The sequence below is a fragment of the Miniopterus natalensis genome, chromosome 10 (genome assembly GCF_054644295.1).
Source record: "Miniopterus natalensis isolate mMinNat1 chromosome 10, mMinNat1.hap1, whole genome shotgun sequence".
NCBI lineage: Eukaryota > Metazoa > Chordata > Mammalia > Chiroptera > Miniopteridae > Miniopterus > Miniopterus natalensis.
The window spans coordinates 60,644,781-60,670,696 of NC_142090.1; the positions used below are offsets into that span (position 1 = coordinate 60,644,781).

General features: G+C 37.0%; 1 protein-coding gene across 2 annotated transcripts in view; it reads right to left on the minus strand.

Moving 5' to 3' along the window:
• SGCE (sarcoglycan epsilon) overlaps nt 1-25,916 on the minus strand; it is a 64,658-nt gene that overhangs the window by 25,140 nt on the left and 13,602 nt on the right. For both annotated transcript variants that reach the window (XM_016218835.2, XM_016218833.2), the window contains exons 2-5: nt 13,552-13,674; nt 11,581-11,738; nt 6,177-6,249; nt 896-1,094 (exon numbers count right to left, since the gene is read on the minus strand). In XM_016218835.2, the coding sequence (XP_016074321.1) occupies nt 896-1,094; nt 6,177-6,249; nt 11,581-11,738; nt 13,552-13,674 (553 nt within the window). The remainder of the gene's footprint in view (nt 1-895; nt 1,095-6,176; nt 6,250-11,580; nt 11,739-13,551; nt 13,675-25,916) is intronic.

Genomic DNA, 25,916 nt, shown 5'->3' on the forward strand with positions numbered 1-25,916 from the left:
CCAATCTAGGCATTCTAGGTAATTCCAGATATTGCCTGTGTGAAAATGTTACCAGGAATATGGACAAAGGAGGCTTTGGAAAGGGGTATGCTACGCAAAACGTAACTCATTCCGAATCTCACGTTTATAGGATTGGGTAAAAAAGGGGGAGACAGATCTACCCCAACCTACAGATTAGTAATTAAAGATCAAAGTTTGGTTGACACAGACATTCGAGCTTTTCAATCAGAGTGTTCCTTAACTTCTACAAGGGTATGAGTCATACTCTGTATTACTAAGGCTTGAGAACAGACAAGTCTCTTTCAAATGCATTGTTTCACTTAATCACTGTAACAAACTTGAGGGAGAGTGAAGTCCCCACTGGAGCAAATGTGGAAGTTGAGGCACAGGAGGGCGGCATTTTGCCCAATGTCATCCAGCACGTGAGTGACAAGGCCAGGCTTTAGGAATGGGTTTCAAATCCACTTCAGCCATCAGTCACCGACACATGGTGGAAAGAATGTTAAAGGCAAAGAAATAGTTTCCTAGAATAAAGTTACAGCAGTCTGCTTGTCCTTCTGCAGCTGATAACTTCGGCATCAATTTCCTTTGAAATTCCGGGCCCTAAATAATCAGCTTCTCTATGGAAGGTACAAAAGACTTAGCGCTGTAATTTATGATTGCTGATCCTGATCTACAATTAGATTTCACAGGACCTGGAACATCAGATAGGAAGAACCATCAACGTAACCCCTTTGTCCATATACAAAATTGCTAGCATTTTCGTATCTTTACAATACACATTTCTTATTAAAAAGAAAAAATGCAATAGGCCATCTCCCATCTATAATAAGTTTGATAAGATCACCATATTTAAAAATTCATATTTCAGGCAACAAGATAAAGGTCTGCTTACCCTTCCTTCATGTCATTAATAGGGAGCGGGACCCTGCCACCCCTGTCCAGGGCTGACGTGATGTTTATGGCATTCAGACGCTCGGGCTGCCACACGTTTTTCACTGCCCCAAGAAAGTCTCCGAGAACCTCGCTGGCCAGCATTTCTTCTACATTCATATTTTTAACGAAGAATTCTGCTTGATATGGTAACGGGAAGTCTAAATTTGGTGAAAAAGGTTATGCATATCTTTAATGAAGTGGTCTTTTGAAAAAGAAACAAAAGAACAATTCTAGATTTGTTGATTTCTGTCACAGTCCTGGCTTTGGAAAATGACAGTAATACTTGACTTTAAAGACTTTCTGTATAACGGGACGTATCTAAAAACATAACATACATTTGACACAGAATTTGATCTATAATACAATGAAATCCAAGGGCACAGCAGGGCAGTTAATAATTATAAGATATGGTTTTTAAAAATGCCAAGTCAGCCTCCAATTTGCTGGCCTCCTCCCCCTGCCTCACCCAGGATGAATGAGCACTTCTGGAACTTTACATGGGTAGGAATAATATTTTGTGTTTATAGTGTTTTAAAAATTAATTGATCTTTTTCAAATACATTGTCTCATTTAATCATTACAACCCTAAGTAGTGCTATTCCCATTTGAACAGAAGAAGAAGTTGAGGCACAGAGCAATATTCTTTCCAAATAGAGAGAACATTATAAAATATCAGTACCTGCCTGTGGGTTATTGGTATATGGCCTGAAATGTCATATTTTTAATTAGCAGTATAGTCATGTGTTGCTTAACGACAGGGATACGTTCTGAGAAATGCGTTGTTAAGCAATTTTGTGCAAACACCCCCGAGTGCACTCACACGAACCTGGATGGTACAGCCTGCTACACACACCCAGGCTATGGGGTATAGCCTGTTGCTCCTAGGCTACAAGCCTGTACAGCATGTCACTGTACGAGGTGCTGCAGGCAATTATAACACAGTGGTAAGCATCTGTGTATCTAAAATAGAAAAGGTACAGTAAAAATATGATATACTGTCTAACCACTACGCTATACACTTGAAACTAATACAAAATAATACTGAATGTAAACTGAAGTTGAAAAATTAAATTAAAAAATATGGTATAAAAGATAAAAAATTGTTAACACCTGTATAGGGCACTTACCATGAATGGAACCTGCAGGACTGGAAGCTGCTCTGGGTGAGTCACTGAGTGAGGGGTGAGTGCATGTGAAGGCCTAGGACATTATTGTCCACTACTGTAGACTTTCTAAACACTGTACACTTAGGCTACACTCAATTTATTGTAAAAAAAAAAAGAGCTTAGCATTGTGCTACACTCTTATGATGGCTACATCACTAGGTGATAAGAATTTTTTAGCTCCATTATAATCTTACGGGACCATGTCCTATATGCAGTCCAAATTGTGTTTATACAGTACATAACTGTATTACTGGTCTTTCTGGAACATGCTAAAACATTACTTTTCACTAAAATAAATGATATTTTCAATAAGAATTCTGAAATTATAATATCACTATTTTGATCACTCCATAATTAAATATTCTAGAAAAATTCTATTTTAAATTTCTAATGAAATTCCCTATCTCATATAGTTAGAGATTTAGCTTCCCTCCTCCCCAGTGTCTCATCAATATTTCCCTCCAAAGATTTCAAAATTAGCCCTGGCCAGTCTGGCTCAGTGGCTAGAGCATCGGCCTGCAGACTGAAGGGTCCCAGGTTCGATTTCCGCTTAAGGGCACGTGCCTCGCTGCAGGCTCGATCTCCGGCCCCAGCTGGGAGGCAACCAATTAATGTGTCTCTCTCACATCAGTGTTTCTTTCTCTTTCTCTCCCTCCCCCCCTTCCCCTCTCTGAAAAGCAATGGAAAAAATATCCTCAGATGAGGATTTAAAAGAAAAAAAAGTAAAAATAAATAAATAATAAAAGATTTCAAAATTAACATTTTAAACCAACCAAATGTCCAATTCACACTCTCAGTATAAGAAACTCTAAGTAAATATAATTTATTTCAGTTTCTCAAATGTTAATTATAAACCACCATTTCCCATATTCTAATTGTTCTGTTAAGAAAAAAAATAGCTTTCCTTTTTCTTAATAATATTTCTATAATAATAAAGGCTGCTTTTTGGAAAAAAACAAAAAAACAATATGAGGCAAGCCAAGGTAATGGACTGAGGTGAACTGTCGCATTTATTACTCACAACCAGAGGGTGATAGGTACCTGTATGTTTTCCATACTTTCAGAAGGGGAAGCCGACCTTTACCATCGTTTGAATTTACATGATTTTTACCTAAGCTAAAGGACACTGTATACAAAGTGCTCAGTGGAGCTCCCAGCACAGAGGAAGAACTTACAAAATATTAAACTTTAGCAATTACTATAATAATATGAACAGGTTGGTTATCTAAATTCTTCCCTTAAAAGGAAAATGTTTCCAGACTACACACAGATTTCAAGTCCCCAGGAGTAATTATACTATGTAAATACCCTCTGACTTATTTCATTAAAACTCATGTATCTATATAGTACTCTTAATAATAAAATAAAAAATAAAAACTACACAATAAATAACTGACCTCATTTCTTAGGAAGCCTCTTTAACATGAAAGGACATGTGATGCCAGTGGTGACATCAGGATAGATATTCTGGCTTCGCAGTTTTCAAGAGTTTTCTGGAATGTGGTGTCTCTTCCTAAAGACCGAGTTTTTCAAGACCCCAATCACAGAAGGTTCTTCACTCACCTCCTACACTGTCACTTACTCTGCTTATGGTTTTGTTAGATTTGTTTGATGTACAGACCATCTGCAATCTTCTAAAACATGACATATTTACTCTCTTTTATGTAGACAGGTTTCCTGTTTTATATAGATACATTTCTATTTCATGCAGATAAACAGTAGCTTAATCACACTGCATTTATCCCCATACTGAGAAATAGTCGTGCAGAAATATGCCACGAAGAATGGTTTCTTGGCAATAAATAATATTTATAAATAATGCCCAATATAGTTTTTGAGTATGCTAGAAGTCTATCCTCTATTAATTTCATTCAGTGTTTTTACATCCACTTTTCTAAAGAAGTGTGCAAAACTTGTTTCTTATTATCAATGCTACTTTTTAGAGAACTGTTATTTGGCTCTCCTAATCCATGTGACCCCCATTTGTGGTTCTTGTATGAGACCGGCCGCCACCACGCCCCCCAGAGACTCCGGGCTGCGCAGCTGCTCGCTGTCTACCCGGCCAAGCGTGGCTGCCAGGACTCCCAGAGATGAGTCACCCAAGCTTTCTAACTTTGGGGAAATCCCATGCCTACTATATTTGGACATCACAGAGGCCAAGGGAGCAGTAGGCCAACAGATTGGTGGCAGGCCTCCTCTGAGGTACTAAACCTAATTTAGAGATCACTCTGTGTACGCTCCTTGAGCTCCAGGCTGTGTGAGTCTACAGGACTAACTTCCCATCAGGCTTCCTGAAGCAGGAGACAGCTGACCAAGGAGTCAGACTGAGCGTGGCTATCCTGATACTGAACTCTTATTTCTTTTCCTAACTTTATCTGGGAGAAATGTAATGTGTGTAGGTCACGCTCAAAGATGTACATCCTAGAGCCCATATAGATTGTATCCATACCAGCAAGGAGAAATGCATGTCATTTGGTTCCCTGGTTTTCACAGTTTTGGGCCCCTGGACCCTCTGTAAAAGGCAGTAGAGCAGCTTTGCCAAAAGTAAAAACGGAGGCTCCCAAAGCCCATCTACTCTTTCTCCCTCATCAACACATCTTCAAAACCCCTATTTTTAGATAAATAGTCCCTAAAGCCAACCTTCAATTCTACAGTTGTCTAGCAGTCTTCCACTAGTATCTGCTTGAACACAGGTCCTCACACATCAACAACACCTATGAGGATGCCTGTGGACTCTGTATCTATACTCTAATGTAACTATATAACTGTACTGTTGAAGTCCTTAGGAGAAAGGAAACTTTGCAATTATTCTGCTCATTAAGGGCTTTCCAATTCTACAGGGACTGATTAGATTGGATGCAAGCATCCAAATACACTTGGAGCCAAGTACAAGTCTTGCTGATCCAAACGTCAATACCTACCAAAGCCCTGGGGAAGTGAAAATGTGGACAGAAAATCTTCTGTCCAAGCCTACAGAACTGGCATTTGGACTTGCTTTTTATATATGAAGGTTATTTTAAATTTTAAACTAGCAGATTTGTTATCTGCAACTGATATTGCTAAAACCCCTGGGAAAAACTCATGTAAAGGGGCTTAAAGTCTTCAAGCAACCTCCTCAATTATGGATTGCCTTATCAATTCTACAGAAATTGTTTCTTTTGTATAGTGTAAAGGCAATTTTTAACCTAGCCTTTGCTGAATTATCATAAAATCCAAATCCAAATCAGTAGGTCCTGATAAAGTATTTTGTGTTTGCCCATTTGTTCTTAATTGTACTGGTAAACAGAAGAATTCCCCTACTCAGGACACACACAGTTTTCCTGTTTTCAGGAGGAGAAACGCTAGTCCATTCTTTTCCTGCTACCCTCGTAAGTGATATCTGGTGTAGAGAGGAGTATCCCATGACACGTACATTTTATCTACAAAGTTTTTAGTGGTATATATTTTTCCCAATCAAATGCCCAAATGGGGTCAGAATATCTGAGAGTATAATTCTTAGAATGTTCCCTGTGTCCTTCCAAATCCTTGGGAATCACTTATAATTTGAGCATATTAACTCTAAATTGCTGATGGACTCCGGCTATTAATGATGCATAATTAGCTATTAGGAAGGAGACTGGGACCCACATTACAGTTTACTCCTGTCCATCAATAACTCTTTATCGTCACAAAGAACTGGACTATAACCTATGATAAGTTTTCAAGTAAAGTAATGAAACTAGCTAATACTTACTGATTGTGTACTCTGTGCTCAGCCTCATGTGAAGCACATTTCAAGCCTAATTCATGGAATCTGTATCCCAGACTTAGAAGAGCAATTCTATCCTTAGTTTTATTTTATAGATGATGAAAGCATAGGCCCTGGTGAAATAAACTGGCACCATACCACATCATGCTATTTCATAAGAAGTTAAATATTACTTAGTTTTCTTTTCTACATTTTACTATTTCATTAGTTATATTAGGTATCTGGTACTTTAAAATCCTTAACTGTATTTTTACATAGATATAAAGCATACTGAAATACTTCTTGTAAATAAGGAAACAATCAGCAACATATTTTTTCATACCTACCTTCCGCTGACATTATATTAATTATCAAATTATGCCTTGCAGTCTCAAAGGTACGCCTATTGTAGGCAGTTATCTATCGGAAAACAAAAGTCATATTAAAGAAGCGAAATGTTATTTGGAAAATAAAATTCATTAAGGACAAAAATGAAAACAAATTGTCCTTCTTTCCATTTTCATTATTTGTTTACATACTTACAAAATATTCCTTCTCTGGGCAGTAAAAACTCAGAGCTTTTAGCAATATTATGGGGAAATAAATAATTAGTCAGGTCTATTTAACATGCTGAAACAAGTTAAAATCAGAAAGACCCTTTCCCGGAGGACCGTTAAGTGCTCATTGCAATGCAGATGCACCATTAGTAAATGGATTCACCGTTAGGCGTTACTTACTAGTGCCATTCTAAAATTTCAGAAACACCAAAACCATTTATTTTTGTACTTTTAAATGGAACTTAAGGATTACACTGGAAAGTACACTTTAAAACAAGCACATTCTGTGTTGTTTGTGCACCGACCGGTCAAAAAAAATGTCATGAATAACCCTTGGGAAATCATCTCTTATTTATGATGGAAGTAAAGCAGTAAGGGTCATGGTCTGTAAAGCTTATGGCACATGCTCAAAACACCAGATCAATCCCTTTGTACAGTCAAATATTAGTAAACATTTGCAGAGCCAATGAACTCACATCAAAGTCAACTCAGAAACAGCCACTGCAAACAACAAACAAAGCGAAGGCCAAAAACAGGATAATACTTCAGAACTCAAGGAATAATTAACTTTATAACAGATATGAAATCATTCAGACAGATCTGCAGTACCTCAAAAAAACCCAAAAACAAATAGATTGTGCAAAGTATTAGCATCCCAGCACCAGCCTTCTGGCAGTGATAGCAGCTGTGGTTGACACTGAGAAAAAAGAGTAGAACAAACTGACTTAAACTGAAAAAATATCTTGCTCATTTAAAAGTGAATATCAAAGATTTTCATAGCATCACATATGAGCTTTAAGTGAAATAAATTACACAGAAATATTTGCAAAAATAGTAAAAATCAAAATTTGGGAGTAATTCCAAACCTTTAACAAATATTTAAAAGCACATATTCTGAAAAGCATACTGTTACATGAAGTTAAAAATCTCTCCACAATCTGGGAGATTTCTGTTGGGTTTAATGACTTCCGGCTGTATTTATTGGACACATGATTAATTAGATTAACACTGAAGCAAAGACGAGGCATTCAAATAAACTAGGAACTCTTGTTTACAAAGAAGCAAATGACAGAATGTAATAAAGATTTCATTTGGGAATCTTCATGATTTTAAAAGCTCACCCTGAAAAGAACTTAATCATATTCTCAATGAGGAAAAATTACCAATCTTCTACTATTTGTTATAATATCTCAAAGCTAAAGCTCAGAAAGAAATATTAGATATTTTCAAATGAATGGCAATATTTTTATGGCTGGCCTTCCTATAACTATCACAAATGGCATTACTGTAAATTTCACAAATTCTAATATGTGTGTTTTTTTAAAATCACGGCTACTACAGGGAGTGAAGAATATTTCATGAATCAGGTGGAATCATTTTATTACCTGAGTTTATATTTAATGTTTAATTTTAACAGCTATAACAGAATGCAGTCCTTGTATCACTTCTAATGAGATATTTAAATACTATAATAGTCTCAATCAAATTTTACTTATTATGATAATGTGAAACCCTTCGTAGGGGAGAGGTATATACATGTGTACGTGCTTTTTTGATCCTCTATTTCTAGAAGAGTGGCTGGTCTATTTTAGATGTTTAATACATATCTACAGAACAAATTAAGCAGATTTATATGACTAAATATTGGTTTAAAATATGCAAAACTCTTTTGACTATATTATTTTTAAAAATATTATAAATATGTTACTATGTATGGATACAGAAATGAGTTATTTACTACTTGTTCATAGAAGATATGCTAAATTTTCATCATTACATTTTTAGTATATTATTTGATATTCATAACACTGTATCTTAGTTATAAGGTATAAGAACATAATAACCCCTGTGGATCCTCATTCAACACATATATTTCTCTATCCTAGTCTCTTGCCTGTCTCCAACCAGAAACAGCCATTTTGAATTTTGTATTTATTATCCCCTTCATTTTAAACTTTTAAAAAAATATATCTTTATTGATTTCATTTTTTAAAAAATATATCTTTATTGATTTCAGAGAGAGGAAAGGAGAGGGAGAGAGAGAGACAGAAACATCAATGATGAGAGAGTCATTGATCGAGCCCGCAACCCAGGCGTGTGCCCTGACGGGGAATCGAACTGCGATCCCCTGGATCCTAGGTTGATGCTCAGTCGCTGAGCCACGCCCGGCTGGGCCATCCCCTTCATTTTAGATACAGTTTGATTATAAATGCATGTATGCTTAAAATATATTGTTTAATTTGCTTGTTTTTTTTAGCTTTATAAAAATGGTAAACTGTATGTAGTCTTCTGGTACTGGTGTTTTTTATGCAACATTAATATGCTTAAAACCTTTTCCCATGACTGAGGAAGATTAAGTTCATTGCTGCTGTAAACATTCACTGTGTGTCTGACTACTCTACAATTTAGTTATCTGTTCTCTTGCTGATGAACTTCTGAGTCACCAATGCTTGCTGGGGTTTCTGTGTTTTTCTTTACAAACATTGCTCAATGAGCATGATTGTACATGCCTCCGCGTGGACACTGGCAAGTGTTTCTTCAGGTATGTACCCAGAAGTGGGACTACTAGATCACAGGGTACAAGTGCTACTTAGCTATGTGAGACATTCAGTACTGTCTTCCACATCCACTCACAATGAATTTTACTGAGGGAAAATTCTCATTGTGATCTTAATTTGAATATTCCTCATTACTTGAGAATAAGCTTCTTAATTGGTATTTATGTCTCCTCTTTAGTGAAATGTCTATTCATGTGTTTTTCTTATTGGATTGTAGGAATGCTTTTTTATATTTTAGATACTCACCATTAGCTATATATATGTATGTATATACATGTATGTATATATATGTGTGTATACATGTAAATCTTCCTGTTTATGGGTTGTCTTTTTATCATGGCTCCTTTGGGGAACAGAAATTTACAAGTTTAATGTAGTAAAAATTTATCAATCTTTTCTCTTAATAAAAATACTTAGGTATTATTTAAGAAATCCTTCCCTAACCCAAACTCAGAAAGTTCTACATTTTCATGTAATAGCTTAAAATTTTGCTTTTCACATTTAAATCCTCAATCTAGATCTGACTTTTCTATTTCCTGTGAAGTAAGAATCTAATTTAATGTTTGCCACATGGCTAACCAATTCAATAAATAGACATCTTTTCCCCCAATGATCTATGGCACCATCTCTTCAGATATATACCATTGCCCCTTATGAGACAGATGTGATTGTTAATACCTTCAATATGTTGATGGGCTGTCTCTTCTGCCTAAGATAGCCTTCTTTCTATTTTGTGAAGTGAATTCCTATTTACCCTCTTACAGCTCTGCATCAAACAGCACCTTCTTATTATAACAGTTACGTCAGTGTTGGCTAAGTATGTATTTCCATTTCAGTGCTTCAACTCCTCGACTCACCTGTTATTCATCTTTCAATCACCAGCACCTATCATAATGCTTTGTACATGGTAGAGGCTCATAAAATGTCTGCATAATGACTATATTTCAATGAACATGAAATTTGAAATTAAAATATGGAGCAAATAAATTTTCATTTATTTTCTTAAATAGAATTCATACTATAGTAATCTATTTCTTTTAAATGTCTTAATTTTTAAATGTCTCAATTTTTCCACTAATTTGTACTGCTCTTTTTTTAGATAAAAGCTGAAACTGAAAACTGTGAAATGATATACACCAATGGAACAGAATTAAAAGCCCCAACACCACATGCACATGGGCAAATAATTTTTGACAAAGGAGCCAAAAACATACAATAGAGAAAAGAAAGCCTCTTCAATAAATGGTGCTGGGGGGGGGGGGGGGGGAAGCCGCATGCAGAAGAATGAAACTAGACTACAGTTTGTCCCCATGTACAAAAATTAATTTGAAATGGATCAAAGACCTATAAGATATGAAACAGTAAATTACATAGAAGAAAAAACATAGGTACTAAACTTATGGACCTTGGTCTTAGAGAAGATTTTATGAATTTTACCCCAAAGACAAGGGAAGTAAAAGCAAAAATAAATGAATAAATTAATAGGACTACATCAAACTAAAAAGCTTCTGCACAGCAAAAGAAACCACCAACAAAACAAAAAGGCAACCAACTGAATGGGGGAAGATAGTTGCAAACAAGAGCTCTGAAAGGGGGTTAATATCCAAAATACATAAAGAACTCATACAACTCAACACCAAACACACACTCCAATTAAAAAATGGGCAGAGGACCTGAACAGATACTTCTCTCAAGAAGACATACAAATGGACAACAGATACATGAAAAGATGTTCAATCTTACTAGCAATTAGGGAAACGAAAATCAAAACTACAATGAGATACCACCTTACACCTGTCAGAATGGGTATTAGCAACAAGACAGGCAATAACGAGTGTTGGAGAGGTTGTGGGGAAAAAGCAACCCTCATTCATTGCCGGTGGGAATGTAAACTGGTACAGCCACTGTGGAAAACAGCATGGCAGTTCCTCAAAAAATTAAGAATAGAGTTACCATATGACCCAGAAATCACTCCCTCTGGGTATCTACCCAAAAAAATTGAAAACATTTATTTGCAAAGATATATACACCCCTGTGTTCATTGCAGCACTATTCACGGTGGCCCAGACAGGGAGACAACGAATGTGTCCTGCAATAGAGCAGTGGAGAAAGAAGATACGGTTCACATACACAATAAAATATACTGAGCCATAAGAAAAGGCGAGATACTGCCATTTGCAACACCATGGATGGCCCCTGAAAATATTATGCTAAGCAAAATAAGTCCGTCAGGAAAAGCGGAGAACCATATGATTTCACTCATATGTGGGATATAAAACTGAAACTCACAGACACAGACAACAGTGTGGTGGTTGCCAGAGGGAAGGGGGTGGGGGGTGGTACACGGTGACGGAAGATGATTGGACTTTGGGTGGTGAGCACACAATGCGATATACAGATCATGTATCATCGAAATGTACACTTGAAACCTATCTAATCTTATTAACCAATATTACCCCAATAAATTTAATTTGAAAAAACTGTATAAATGAATAGAAAGGAATGGTACATTTCCAAACGTTATCTAATGTGTTTCCATGTATAAAATACTGAAAACCATTGCCATGTAATTTTAATTTCAACATTTGAAACTCGTATTACAAAAAAATATAATTTTGGTCATTCTAAGAAATTACCTCAATGATTGTTGGTTTCCCCACATTTTCGGCTGTTGGAGATCCATATAGGACTCCATCGCTATACGGTGTCCTTTGGATATATCGAAGCCATCCAGGTCGGTCTGGATAACCCATTAAGTTTGTGTTAAATGTTATGGGATCATTACTAATCTCGCCTAGATAAGAAACACAGAGTTAAAATACAAGTCAGTTATTTTCACACATGTTGCTTTGGTAGTTTCAATCAAAATATTTCTGTCTAAATTTTTTTCTTACATTTGTAGCAAACTAAATACACATACACACAAAACCAAATCCATCTGGAAATTCAGATTAGGGCCCCACGAAAAGAAAAAATCCTTTTGGTTGTTTAGTTTGTTTAGAAATCTAATGTAACAAAGAAAGTAGATTCATACAACTTCAGGGGAAATTTTCTTTTCTTTTTCTTTTTTCTTATTTTGGTCACCAAGGAACAGGAAAATTCTACCAGTGAGACAGCTGTCTTTCAGAAAAATGTCCCAATCGTGTTGATGAGTTCATTCTCTTGAGAAGCCTTCCTTTCATGAAACTCTGGATACTATCAAACTAATCTTAGGGAATATCCCAAAATTATACAAGTATCATTAAAATGAAAATAATGTAATTTTAAAACAATGGAGGATGCATTGAGAAAGGTGTTACAAATCCAAAAGAACTGTAATAATGATATTTATTAATGATAATAATAATAGCATCATTTATTAGCACGTGCCTGGCCCTGTTACTGTGCCTGGACTCTACAGGCACTATTTCATCTGATTTTGAAACATACCTATAAAAGTAGTACTATCATTAACCCTAATCTTACTGATGACATATGCAAATTTCCATGTTAAGTAACTTCTTTATGGTCACGTTAAGTGCTAACACTAGAATTTAATCTTGGCTGAATTCAGAAACCATGCTCTTAAGTACATGTTTTCTTCTCAAGCATTACAGTTGCAGCTCAGAAGGTTTAGCTAAATAGTTTTACAAACATAGAATGCCACATTAAAAAAACATTTCTTGCCCGGCCGGGAGTGGCTCAGCGGTTGAGCATTGACCTAGGAGGCAGCCGATCAATGACTCTCTTGTCACTGATGTTTCTCTCTCTCTCTCCCTCTCCTTTCCTCTCTCTGAAATCAATAAAGATATACTTAAGAAAGACACACACAATAAAAGCATTTCTTTACATAATTGATAAAAGACTACCCTTTATTCTAGAATGCTGTTGAGAACATGGTTAACTGTATTTTATGAGTGTTTTCAAGTACGCTTTTCATCATATAATCTACAAAAGTAATATTTATATTAATTCTGATATAATTTTCAGAAAATTCATTTTTGTTACTTAAGAATTATCATAATTTAATATATTTTCTCTTGCTAGCCTTTCTATCTCTTCATTAATTTCATACCATTTGTGACAATTTGACATAACATAATGTAAACCAATAGTGAATTAAATAAGACTTTGCAATTGGTATTACTTTAAGGGAAGCATTAATCTTCATTATATTATTATGAAGTTACAGAAAATGATTTCATATTATAAAAGCTTTCTTGAGAACTCTTTCATACCATATTTCATCCTATTCTACAACATATATATACTTTCCAAACAATCAATGTGCTACGTAAGATTCTAAGTTTTAATATGAAAAATCATAAATGTGCATCTGTAATTATTTCTATGCAAATATAGGTAGATCATTCGTCAGAAGCACAAAACTCAAGATTGGGAAACCAAACGTATGCTTTCTTCAAAATTCAAAAATGAATGATTTCCTTCTGTAAATAGATTTCTAACCTTATGATGGGAAATATCCTACAACCACTAATTTATCACATACCCACACCATTTCAAATAATGTTAAAAATATTTTATCATGTATCATCTAGATTATCCACACTAAACAAAAAGAAAAATTTAGTAAATTAACCACATTTTTTCCCCTACTGAGGACATACCAGGTTTGGGGTAAGGTGGAAATTCTCCCTTAAAAGACTCTCTTTCCAAAACATGAACAAAGAGGACACCAGCAGAGGGGTACACATCGCGATCCGAGTGCACCTTGGAGAAGATGGTGTACACTGAAAATGAAGAGGAAAGATAGGAGACCAAAACAATGAGATCTGCTTTGGACAATCTGCTTGCACTGTAAAGAAGGGTTCCACTATGGAGACATTTCTGGGAAAACTGAAGCAACATGCAAGGTATTGTTAAGAAGTTTGTTTTAAAAGGAAGTGATTTTAGGACAAAACATCAAACAACTCTTTCAACGTGACACGTTTAGAGACTTTTTAAATACTCTAACAAAATTAGGCACATTTTAATATTTTAAATTGTTATTAAATAATTAAGACATTCATAGCATCTTTTTGGTAATTTCTTTTTATTGAAATTACTACCAATGAAATACATTATAAGAACTGACCAACTATATAATTGCTACAGTTTCCCCTTTTTTTCAAAGCAAAGTATAAAGAGTGATTTTTAAATGGTTAGAATCTATGTTCTATTAACTGTTTGCTAGACAACGCACATCAGAGTATATAATACCATCGATTTATGTAAGGTAACTTTCATATATAAAAATGCATCAACACTTTTTCTGAGTGTTATTTCTCATATCTCCTAGAAGCGATTTATTCCATTTTACCTGATCTTGACATTTAGTAATCCACACAATACAATCCTACATCCTAAATAATAATTACATAATAAAATCCAGTGCCAATAATTGCTTTAAGTGAAACAGGGCAGATTTCATGATCTAGTGGTTACTTAAGATATGTGATGGGAGTACATTAAAATGGCCAAATTGGTTTGATTGGTTTTCCGCCTATTGTTTTTCCTCTGATATCAGCATCTCCACCAACACATTACTGCCATTACCCTTGCCACCTCTACAATCTCTCTTGGTTTTCTATCTTCCTGTCTCACTAGTGACTGCAATTTTTAAACAGATAAACCCTATCAGGCCAGTTCTCCCTCTTAATCACTGGTGGGCTTGTAAATGTAGTAATTAACCTTAAGAACCCCAACGCTGCTCACTTGAGGCTCACAACTAAACTAAAAGCCCTGGAGAGCGAGATCAATGACAGTAAATTTTTCAGCATAGAAATAGGAACTCCCACAAAAATGTTTCTTTATCTGTGAAAACATGTCCCTGCAGTTCTGTGGATGGCTGCCAAAAACATAAACTAAACTAAACTATTTGGCTTGTAGCTTCACGTATCCATAGCTTTACTACCAAACACACAACTTCAAAGGCCGTGTAACAGAGGAAGGGAGCTGCAAGCTAGGTTCAGACCAGGTATGCAGGGAGACACGTTCTTTCCTGACTTGGTTCGTGCAGGTATTCCTAAGAGGCCTTCCCACGGCCTCTAGAGGACCCAGCTTCTACCCAGGAACAATTTTACTCACCGGTGGAAATGGTCCCATTCCAAAAAAACCGGGTGTAGGAATCATAGGAATACTGTGAGGGTAAGAATTTGAGATTTTTCAGCAGTTGGACTCCACAACACCTCCTGGGGTACAAGGTGCTGTGGAGAATGCAGAGATGATGGAGACCCAGGCCCTGCCCCCCAGCAGTTCATCACGCGGTTTGGGAGACCAGCGCCCACCTAACTCGGTATGATTCCAGTGGAATAAGCTGCTCTGTCAATGCCTGGGAAGATGAGCAGCAACAGAGGCTAGAAAGATCTGGAAAAGATTTATGTAAGACGTAGGATTCAATATGGCTTTTAAGGTACTAGCACGATCGTGAAACTCAGAGATGGGGAACCGGGCACTGCAGAGGCGAGTGCACGTACAGGATACAATTGTGTGATACCGTCCGTGGGGCTCCTTCAAGGAAGGGGAGTAAGCCAGTGACACTAGATCTTGGGGTGTATTTAAGGAAGGGGGAGAAACACAAAGAAGAGAGTCAAGTTATGGAAAGCTGTGAACTCCTGCTGAGCAGTTATTTCACTCTATGTAAAAAGGAGTTTACAGGAATATTTTGAATAATCTAAAGGAATCTCTTCGGAGCTTATCTAATTTAGTCTTTCTAGAGATGTAAAAACACCTTGAAGTTCAGCACTGAATCTTATTTACCTTATTTTCTCAGCACCTAGAAGGTATCTGGCATATTTGAATAACTTTACCAACGCCTAGTGAATGGATGAACACATTCTAACACAAACCACTGCAGAGGTAAACACAGGTCTCATGTTTATGGACTAAATATATATAATATCCCATTTAAATTTAAATTTTGTCACACATTCTCCTATGTGTGTAGCAGTTTATAGGTTACCTTCTTCCATTTACATTATTAATTACTAACAGTTTCCCTTAGTTTTGGCTGCCATAGGTGGTAAAAACTAGCTTATGGGCAAAAAGAGAGGCCATTCTTATCAAATAATATTGAAATGATTCTATTTTCTGTATAGCCCTTGGCAGGTCCTGCAGTGGAACCGTGAAAGGGTAGCTGCTCCTGTGTAACACCTCACTTCGAGGACATCTACCTGGGTTCCTGCCGCCCTGAAGAGCATTCCTGCGATCTACAAGCCAAGCCGCACTCCAGCGCGGCCCTCCTGGGTCTCACAGTGCCACGCGCATTTCTTTATTCATGTGTACTCCATCGCCTGTCTGCAATCTGCTGCACTGCTTGCCGGTCAGTTACCTTGGCAACTCCACAGTAGAGCCTGCTTCGCTTTAAGTATATAGTATGCCATTTACTCTGAGAAAAACATGATACAGATGTGTGACACATCCATCATTCAGAAATGGAAAATGACTAAGCCACTGTGTTTTGTTTGTGAAAGTAATACTTCCTTTCGGTGGCATCAGTTTAAATGATGAGCACCCTCACAACATTTTAGAGAAGCACGCTTTCCCTTACCCTTTCTGGTTTGTTAACTTGCAAAGCAATAGCTCTTCAACAAAGGCTATCTGGGCAGTAGTTACACCTCACTTCCTTTTGAAAACAACAAGTGACACAGAGAATTGGAAGTTATAAGCTCTTATTCTAAACACGAGCTATATAAATAACACTGATAAGGTCTGCACCAACACCCACTTAGGCTGTTGTTAACAGTCAACATGTTGCACTGTCATATGTCTAGGCACTTACAAACAATAAGCTTGAAGCATATTGTTTTCCTTAACAGCTAGTCTTGGAAATCAAATTTAAATACTCTAAGAATCCACAGTGCTAAAATCTAATAATCTCTGAAATATACATTATACAGTGCCATGCTAATCGAGCTGAGGTCACAGGGTCTGGACTCTTTGTGTATCACATGGCTTTGCAAGGGTCTCCAGCTGCAAATCCATTACCCCTGCAAACACATGCCACTGAACACAAATGAAACTGGAAACCACTGTGTGGCTAAATCTGTGCAAATCTATCACCATTAATGGGAGAAACAATTAAACCAAAAGTCCAACTAACAGGGGGTCAAAAACATCATCTTCAAGCAGCAAGAGTAGCTAGATTTGCCAAGATTAGAAACTGAACACAAGTAGTTATAAATATCAGATTTTTTAAAAGAAAAAATTCATATTTGAGTTGAGAATAGCAAAAGGGTATTGGGGCATGGCTGGGGTAATTATTTCACCTTCCCTAAATGTAGCTTTAATGTCCTTGTTACCATGCAAGCAAGATCTTTTCACAAAACTGTTTTCGCCATATTCGACATAAAGTGTAGAAACTGCGGACTGTATCAACAATATATATTATGTTGCAGCAGAGAGCCAAGAACCAAGTAACTGACAATGATGGCAACAGCAATAAAGTGGGACCTCATCCTAGCTAAAGAGCATCCTGTCTTCTTTTATTAGTCCATTTGACATTTTCTCCCTAAGGGAGCAACATCGTAACGAAAATATGAGTGTGCTTATTTAAATTACTTAAAAACAAAAGAAAATTTGGATGTATTTAGTAATCATTTTGAAAGGATTATGGTAGTTCATTGCTAAGGAATCTATAGCACATAACTTCATAATTATTATAATGATTATTTTTAATGTCACACAGGCATGTGCAAAATCCCTTCTCTACAAAAAGTCCAGAGAACACTTACCTTTTTTCTGTATCACCAAGAACAAGTACATGGCTATAGAGAGAAACTAGCTGCTGAGTCCCAGTTAAATTTAAATCTTAAAGCTGTCTTGCCTCTGAAATCTTTAAGAAAGTCATAAAGATTCACGTTGGGGGGACCTTTATTAGGTACCTATTATGTGTCTCTCTCATTGATACTTTAGCAAAACAAATTAATCACTTCAAAGGGTCCACTTATATCATCAATTACTAATCTGTATGGTTTAAGAGAATATTATAAAATCTTAATTGCCAGGAACCCCAGGAAAGAAACATGTGAGAGGGCCGAGTTTTCTAACGCACTCCGCGGTGGATCCTTTTTCCTGATGGGTGAAGGCCGTCGTTTGGCACCTCAATTACTGCCCTCTGTTCCATTATACAGTGACACCCTTATGGACTCTTTGGTTGCTTTGTCATTTACTGATCACACTAGCGCTGGAGGGTCCCCGGCAGCTAATGCTTTTTACGGCTGCGTGTTTTATAGATTTTCTGTTTTCTCATCTGAGGACAAGTTGTCAGCTGTCATTTCCCATTGCATCAGTATGTGTCCTATATCAGCTTCTTTAGCCTTCTCATTTGCCGCTATTCATCTGCTGCAGGTTCAGAAACCAGGCTTCCAGATGAGGTGGGAACAGCTCTGAACCGCCGCAGCGCGCTCTGCTCAGCGTGAGAAGCGGGAGCCTGTTTGCAGCATCTACTGTGGCCCCCTGAGGCCCTTGGGGGGCATATACCCTGGTTCTTAGCTGACGCAGGATGCTTCTCAACAGATGATCTTACTACAGTTGGGATGTAGGCATTACTTGTGGAGATGGCAGCGTAAGCTCCACGTATTAAATGCATTCAGAAGGAAGTATGCCCTAGGAAGTCTCAATTCAATCCATCTGTTGCGTAAACATGAACTGTCAAATCAAAATGAATGAATTTAATGTGCTGTGTAAAATAACTTCTTACATATTTGATGTGTGGGGAATATAATGCATCATTTAAACAAAGAGATCTATTGATCAAGTGATCTATTACCTTTAGCAATAGCTAAATCAGCCTAAGAATATTATAACACACTATAATTAATAAGTAATGTATTAATAAACTAAAGTCTGTTTTTAAAAGCATTTCAATTTTGTTAATTTCTCTCTCATGTTCCAAGAGGTTTAAGATGTAAGTTAATCATTGGGAAGCAGGACAAGGGTGGTTTATGAGAGCAAATTATTTAAATAACATAGTGGATATGTCCCAAATGTTTACAGTATTGTCTTAATAGTAAGGATTACCTGGGGGGGGGGGAGGACGGAATTCGGAGAAGAATAATGAAGAAGATTATTAAATATGTTTAAAATACAAAGATAATGCTGAATAGCCACTTACCTGGTACAGCTTTTAAAATAAACTTTTGCCTAAGCAAACAGACATCTCAATTTCTCAAAATCCTATTTACAGAAGAGACACCAACCCCAGGCAAAAGTTAAGAATTGGAATATTTTTTAAAAAGAAAGTTATACCCAAAATACAATTGTTAAACTTACTTAACTATACAATCATCCCTGATACTTAAAAATTGTAAGTGCTGACGAGAAATATAAGGCTTGTCTTATATTTTATAGTTTTAACAGTGAAAAGCTCTGTATGTGTCTCAGAGCCCCTGTATACACAGCACTCCAAGAAGCTGCTACTAATTCATCGGAATTGATTATAAGAGATGAATCCATTTGCTATCTCTGCATCAGGACAACTCATTTCAGGGTTTACAGAGGCTGACATGTTTACGGTTTCCTTCCTAATTTATTTTTTAATGTGTTATTTCTGTAGTCAAATTGAAATTTAATTACTACATCAAATAATTACTGTAGAAAAGTATTTTGAGACACATCAATATCCAGCCAGGTACACAACCTGTTTTGCTTTTTTCCCTAAGATTTACCTTGTGTTTTATCAATCCAGCTTTTAAAATTGTGGCTTTGAAACAAAAGCTTTTCCCAGCAGTCAGCTCTTTACCTTGGACTTTACTCAACATCAAAGTGCTGCAGGCCACTCATTGGGGGGGGGGGGGGGGGGGGGGCTGTCAGCTATTGTTTTCTTTTTTGTTGTTGACACTATTACAGATGCCCCTCATTTTTCCCCCTTTACCGACCTCCACACAGCCCCTGACCTTAGTCACAGATAGCCCATGCCTCAGCTGTAAGAATTCATCACAGGGAAGGCATTGAACTGCCTTTAAAATTTTCATTCTTCTAAGAGATATGGTCAGTTTCCTTTACATGAGGCAGAAGAGAAACCACTACTTGGGTCTTTTTCTACAAAAAACAGAGGGTTTCTTGATACCCCCCCCACGCCCATCCCCGACTGAAACCACTTACCGAAACCATTTTTCCAAACTGGAGTTAAATATCTTGATTTTTCATGTAATAATAGCATGTCTGTTTTGCTGTTTTGTTTTTTCTTAAATGTCAGTTGGAAAGTGGTTGCAAATCACTATGAATGGGTGATCAATAAACTTAGTCTCATAGAACGATGCAGTTGAAAAGGGCTTTAGATGTCATCCTGCCTGGCCATGCTTAAATATCTTTCCCTACCAAGAGACAGATCATAGCATTACTTCCTACTGGGGTTTGGCCACAGCAGTCTACTTAACTCAGAATTCCTGACAGATACCACCAATTGGAATTGCCATGCACTTGCTCTCCTGGAGAGTTCAGTCTTTCATTTTATAGATAACAAAATTAAAAGCAGCAAGACGGACAGATTCAAGGCTAGTGGACTAGTAAGAAGAAGAGCCAGGACTTGAATCCAGGTAATCAAGCCTTTTGTTTGAAAACATAAGGTAATACATTTGGTGGCTGTATTATTACAACCCATTACAGTAAGCTAATTATGTTGCATAACACCTTAACTTTTTAAATTATCTCTTTTGTTTTTCTGACGGGTCAGAATTTGACCAGATAATCCAAGTTCATTCTATTATTTCATGAAGTTATCATAATTACACTGAACCACTGAAAAAAGTGAGCTGACAATAACAATTTCAAGAAACAAACCTAAGTTTCTTTTGTTTAAAGAAAAAAATACACGTGGTGTTTAGAAGGAGACATTTCAGCCCTCATAACCAGAGTCTAGGAAAAGAAACTCACATCTCAGGTAGATAGTCTTTTGAAGTCCTGGAAAGTGGTGATCCTTCCTCCTGGCCTTGCCACCTTTCCGAGGCAAAGAAGAATACATCTTAAGCCCTAAGAGCACTTCCTGCTCCTCTCCAACAAAAGAGGGGGGGAAAGTCATCTAGAGAGATATTTCTGTCTGCAAGCCATGCAGTCCCTTGACTGTCAGTAAGCTAAGGAGGAGCCTCATTTAAGATGGCAATAGAGAATTCTACCAAACTATGTGAAGCACATATTACTTCATTCCATGAATGTCCAATTACAGGTTAGCATTTAAGGTGAAAATAATTAGGAAATCAGCACATGATCATTTTGATTTTCTCTGTTTCTTAGGAAGAAAAGCAATGAAAAGTTTATCAGTAAATGTAAGGCTAATCCATTCTGGAACATGAGTTGTCCTACGTAAAAAAGGAGAGTCTGCCCAGCTGAGTGTGGCTCAGCATCGACCTAGGATCCAGGAGATCGGGGTTCGATTCCCGGTCAGGGCACATGCCCGGGTTGCAGGCTCAATCCCCAGTGGGAGGTGTGCAGGAGGGAGTCGATCAATGACTCTCTCATCATTGATGTTTCTATCTCTCTCTCTCCCTCTCCCTTCCTCTCTCTGAAATCATTAAAAGATATATTTTTTAAAAAAAAAAGTTTAAAAAAAAAAGAATCAGAAAGGAGAATTTGAAGATGTTTATCTAAGTGAAGCATACAAATGAGTAATGCAAAGGCTTATTCCTTTTTATTTAAATTTTTCCAAGGGTAAACTGTAAGTTCCTCTACCCCCATCCCAGGAAAACGAAAGGGGACCCATATTTAGAGTATTCTTTCTGATTTTTGTATCTACTTCATGTGTATCAAAGTAGAATGACGCCAAAAGTGTTGGTCTGAGACATTTAAATTCCTCAAAATCCTATTTACTGATAAGGCACCACCCCGATGCTAAAATGAAGAATTGGAACGTTATTTAAAAAGAAAGTTACACAACAAATATGATTGCTAAACTTATTTTCCTATTTACATGCTCTTATAATCTTTTGTGTTCTCTTAAAGTTGTCAAAAACAGATGACTGGGACCCATGGTCAAGAACATATCGCAGAACATCTGATAGATCTGAGAGAGCATTTAAAATGCCCTTGCTGTATAGTACAGGAAACAATTCTGTTGACACAGTTCATGAACCTTATTATTCTCTGTATAAGATATCTGATAATACAAAACCATGATGATATAATTTAAAATGAACAAGGAGACCAGATAGGAAGCAGCAGCTAAAGAGTGAGTTCGAGAGAAACTGAGGAAATAACAGAATGTGGTAACCTGAACTGGTTACCTCCATAGGTTCAAGGTGTGTTGACCATTTCTATTTTGAAAAGCACAGTTCTTGCTCAGGTCCCAAGGAGAAAATCAGTTTGAGGTCCAATGGCAGCATGAAGTTTGAAACAGGAAGAGGCAAGTACCTCTGTACGTAAAGGTCTTGGAATAGTGCATTTTGCTAAGAAGAGCACCAAAGCAGATAACTTGACTGGGTTCAACAGCTGCTTAGAGAGTACCTTTCTGGAAAATCAAACAGGAAATGGAGCGACATGGTCAAAGACGACAGAAGTTCTAGGGATCAATGTACAAAAAGAAGAAGTTGAAGAAAAAAAAATCATAACTGCAATTTAGGATAAAATGGTATCCAGTCCAGAGGAAGAGTCTTTGGGGATCTTGAGTGGGCAAGGGAATCAGGGCAGGTCCCAAGTCCCTGGGAGATGGCAGAGCAGAAGCTCCTTGCAGATGGCAACATTGAGGGCTATCTGATGACCAGGACTAGAAAGTTCAGAAAACAAGAAGAGTGAATGTGCCAAAGAAGCTGAAGACCCTCAGTTTGATTAAGGAATCAGCCAGATAAGGAGAGTCAGGGATGATTTCCTTAAAGAAACGAGGGAGAATTCATGAGAATATCTAAGGAAGGTCTAGCGAACAGACTATGATGTGATGGGTTTAGGTCCTGGGACAAGTGTGACTGTATTTTAAAACAAATTTGTGACCTTTTCATGGGAAGTTACTATTATAAAACTGTATTATCGATATTAGAAATGGAAATTACTTAAAAATGCAAAGGTGTTTGTGGGTTTGTTTCAAAGAAGCAGGGTAGGAGACGTTGGAAACTTTTGTCTTACTATGAAAAAATCTGGGGATAGAAGATTCCAGTGGAGGAATAATTTGGTACTAGCTGGAAAAAAGTTAGTGACCCCAACTTGAGGGATGTATGAAAAAATAAGCCAGGAATCACTCCTCCAAGGTACCCAGGTTTTATTTGGCAGTAAGGCCATTTTAGCTCATAAAATTACTTTTCTTTTCAAAATATTTTTAAATTGTTGTTTTTATAGACACTTTGGTTGCCCCAAAGTTATGACAACCAGGCTGCCATTCTACTAATTTTCATGACCATATGTAGTCAAAATTGTGTGTGTGCGTCCGTGCGTGTGTGTGTGTGTGGTGAGGAGTGCTGTGTAAGAGGGATCATAAAGACAAATAATCAAAAAATACAATATTAACTGAAAACTCAAATAATGATGGATATTTTGAAAACAACTAATATTTTGGTTATTTAGTAAGTCTTTTTTCTCCCTGATGAAATACAATATTTCAAGGTATACTGCTAATGGACACATTTATACATATAAAAGAAAAAATCAGAAGGAACAATAAATCATTCAAGAGTCAGGTCATCGTTCCAATACAAAACAAATGCCATCTAATTATTTAACAGCAAAACATATCAATGAGGTTTTGCACAAAAACCATTTGAAAAATCATCCACAATTAGACAAAACATTTTATGACCATTTTCCTAAGGTTATATAAGTACTGCTTTAAAATGATTTATGTTAAATGTACTTCTTAATGTTTTTCAATATTATAAGTAAATGGTTATAATAACCACACTGGGACAATTTTTATAAGTGGCAAGTCAGTGACTGGATAAGGGGCAACAATAGGTTAAAAACATAAGAATTATTTTTAGTTAAAAAAAAAAAGGCATAACTATAGCAAAGGAAAAACACTTGGAAAATAATGGATTAAGAACATAGGGAATCAGAAGTTTTAGAAGATTAGGAAAACAAATTTTAATTTTTTTCAGATTGACTTAAAAAAAAAATCCACATATGACTGTAAAAGGAAAAGGAACACTGGAAGCAGACACTTAATTGATCCTCAAAGGGGTTTAGATTTACAGCCTAAACTCACCATGATTCTTCCCAGCAGCCATTTTTCTGCTGATAATAAAGCTGTTGGCCTGTTTGGTCTTCCAGTTAACTGTTCCATTTATGCCATCAGCACAGCTTAATAAAAAAGCTTTTCAGAATAAAACAAATGCACAAAAAATGACATTAATGTTAAATTAAAATGACTCTCATAGATCACCTACTATTTATTGGGATCAGATTCTTTCCAGCCCAGCTATCTGTTTAATTCCATTCAATAAATATTTGTTGCATGTCGATACAAGAAATATATGGTGACAACAGGTAAATAAGACACAGTTCCTGCCCCCCAAGGAGCTTACAATCTACAGGGATTTATAATTCATGTACAGAAACATATGCGTAATATATAATATAGTATATATATAATAACTGCACATAAATACACAATGGTAGAAAGCATAGGGCTACGAAAACACTGAGGGGGAAGCAATTATCTTTGGCCAGGAATGTTGCGATAAGTTTAAGTGTCTTCTAAATTCACAGTTGAGTTTTGGAAACATTACTCTGGCAGCAATGAAAAGAACTGGGGTCAGGGGATACTAAATAGGGGGCTATCGCTGGAGTGCCGAGCAGCAGTCAGCCCATAAAGCAGGGCCAGTTACAAGGCATCATGGAGATAATACTGACAATACTTTTCAAACTGCTGGATGTGGGCTAAAAGGAGGATAGGATCAAAGATGACTGAATTTTTGATCGAGAATGAAAGAACAGTAACCTATTAGTAAGAAAAAAGAAGTTGGTTTGAGGATAAAGATAATAAATTTAATTTGAAATACGTTAAATTTGGGGTACCGGTTAGATATCCAGGGGAAACCTTCCACGAGGAAGATGGAAATAGAGCTCCAGTTCACAGGAGAATCTAATGGGGATTCAGATGCAGCTTTGAGGCTCATCCCCAGAGAGATGATTGTTGAAGCCAAAGCCCCAGTGCAGCTCCTTAAAGAGATCGTGCGTTAGGCCCAGGTAACACGCGTTAGGCCCTCGTGTACAAAGTGATCTGGAGAAGATACACATTCATGCCCTTGACCTACCTGTCTATCCCATCATACAAACTACCAATCTTACCGCTGACTTTCCCATTTTTCATCCTTACCTTTCAGACTTGATATTTGGGCACCATTTCCTACCTACAACATTGGGTCTCCCTTCCCCTGGCATCTCAAGCATGTTCCCTCTGGGTTCAGTCCAAGAATCCCTCAGGGCATACCCCATAGTTTGGTCCTAGCTCCTGGACTGAAATACAGCAAGAACAGATGCACAAAAGTGGGAGGTACAGGAAAGGTAGAAGAACATGTTAATAAATGCATTTACACAGCAAAAGCAGAGAATGATTCAGCAAAGAAATAAGAGACAGGCGGCCACAGAGGTTGGACAGCTGAGCTTGAAGTGTCACGTATGTCAAAGGAAGAGATGTCAAGAAGGAAAGTGTGATCAGCATCCTCAAATACTGCAAAAAGGTCAGAGGATGAGAGCTTAGAAAAGACTACATGGAAAATAAGAAGTTACTAGTGACTCCTTTAAAGTGGAGTTCCAATACAGTGGTAAGTGTAAGAAGCCAAACTGCAAAAGGTCAAGATGTAGAGGCAGCAAATACAGTTAATCTCTCAAGAACATTGGCCGGAATAGAGAAGCAAAGAGAGAAAATGCCATGGTTCACTGAAGTGCAGCATGTGGAGAGAAGCGCTGGTTATTTCAGTGTGGGCACACAGATTTTGTCCATAAGGTAGGGAAACGACATAGAGACCGAAGAGACAGAAAGAGACGGAGCATAAAGAAAAGGAGCATAACTGATGAGACACAATCCAAGAAACACTGGAATGGGCGGGACCAAGCATACACAAGCACAGAAAAT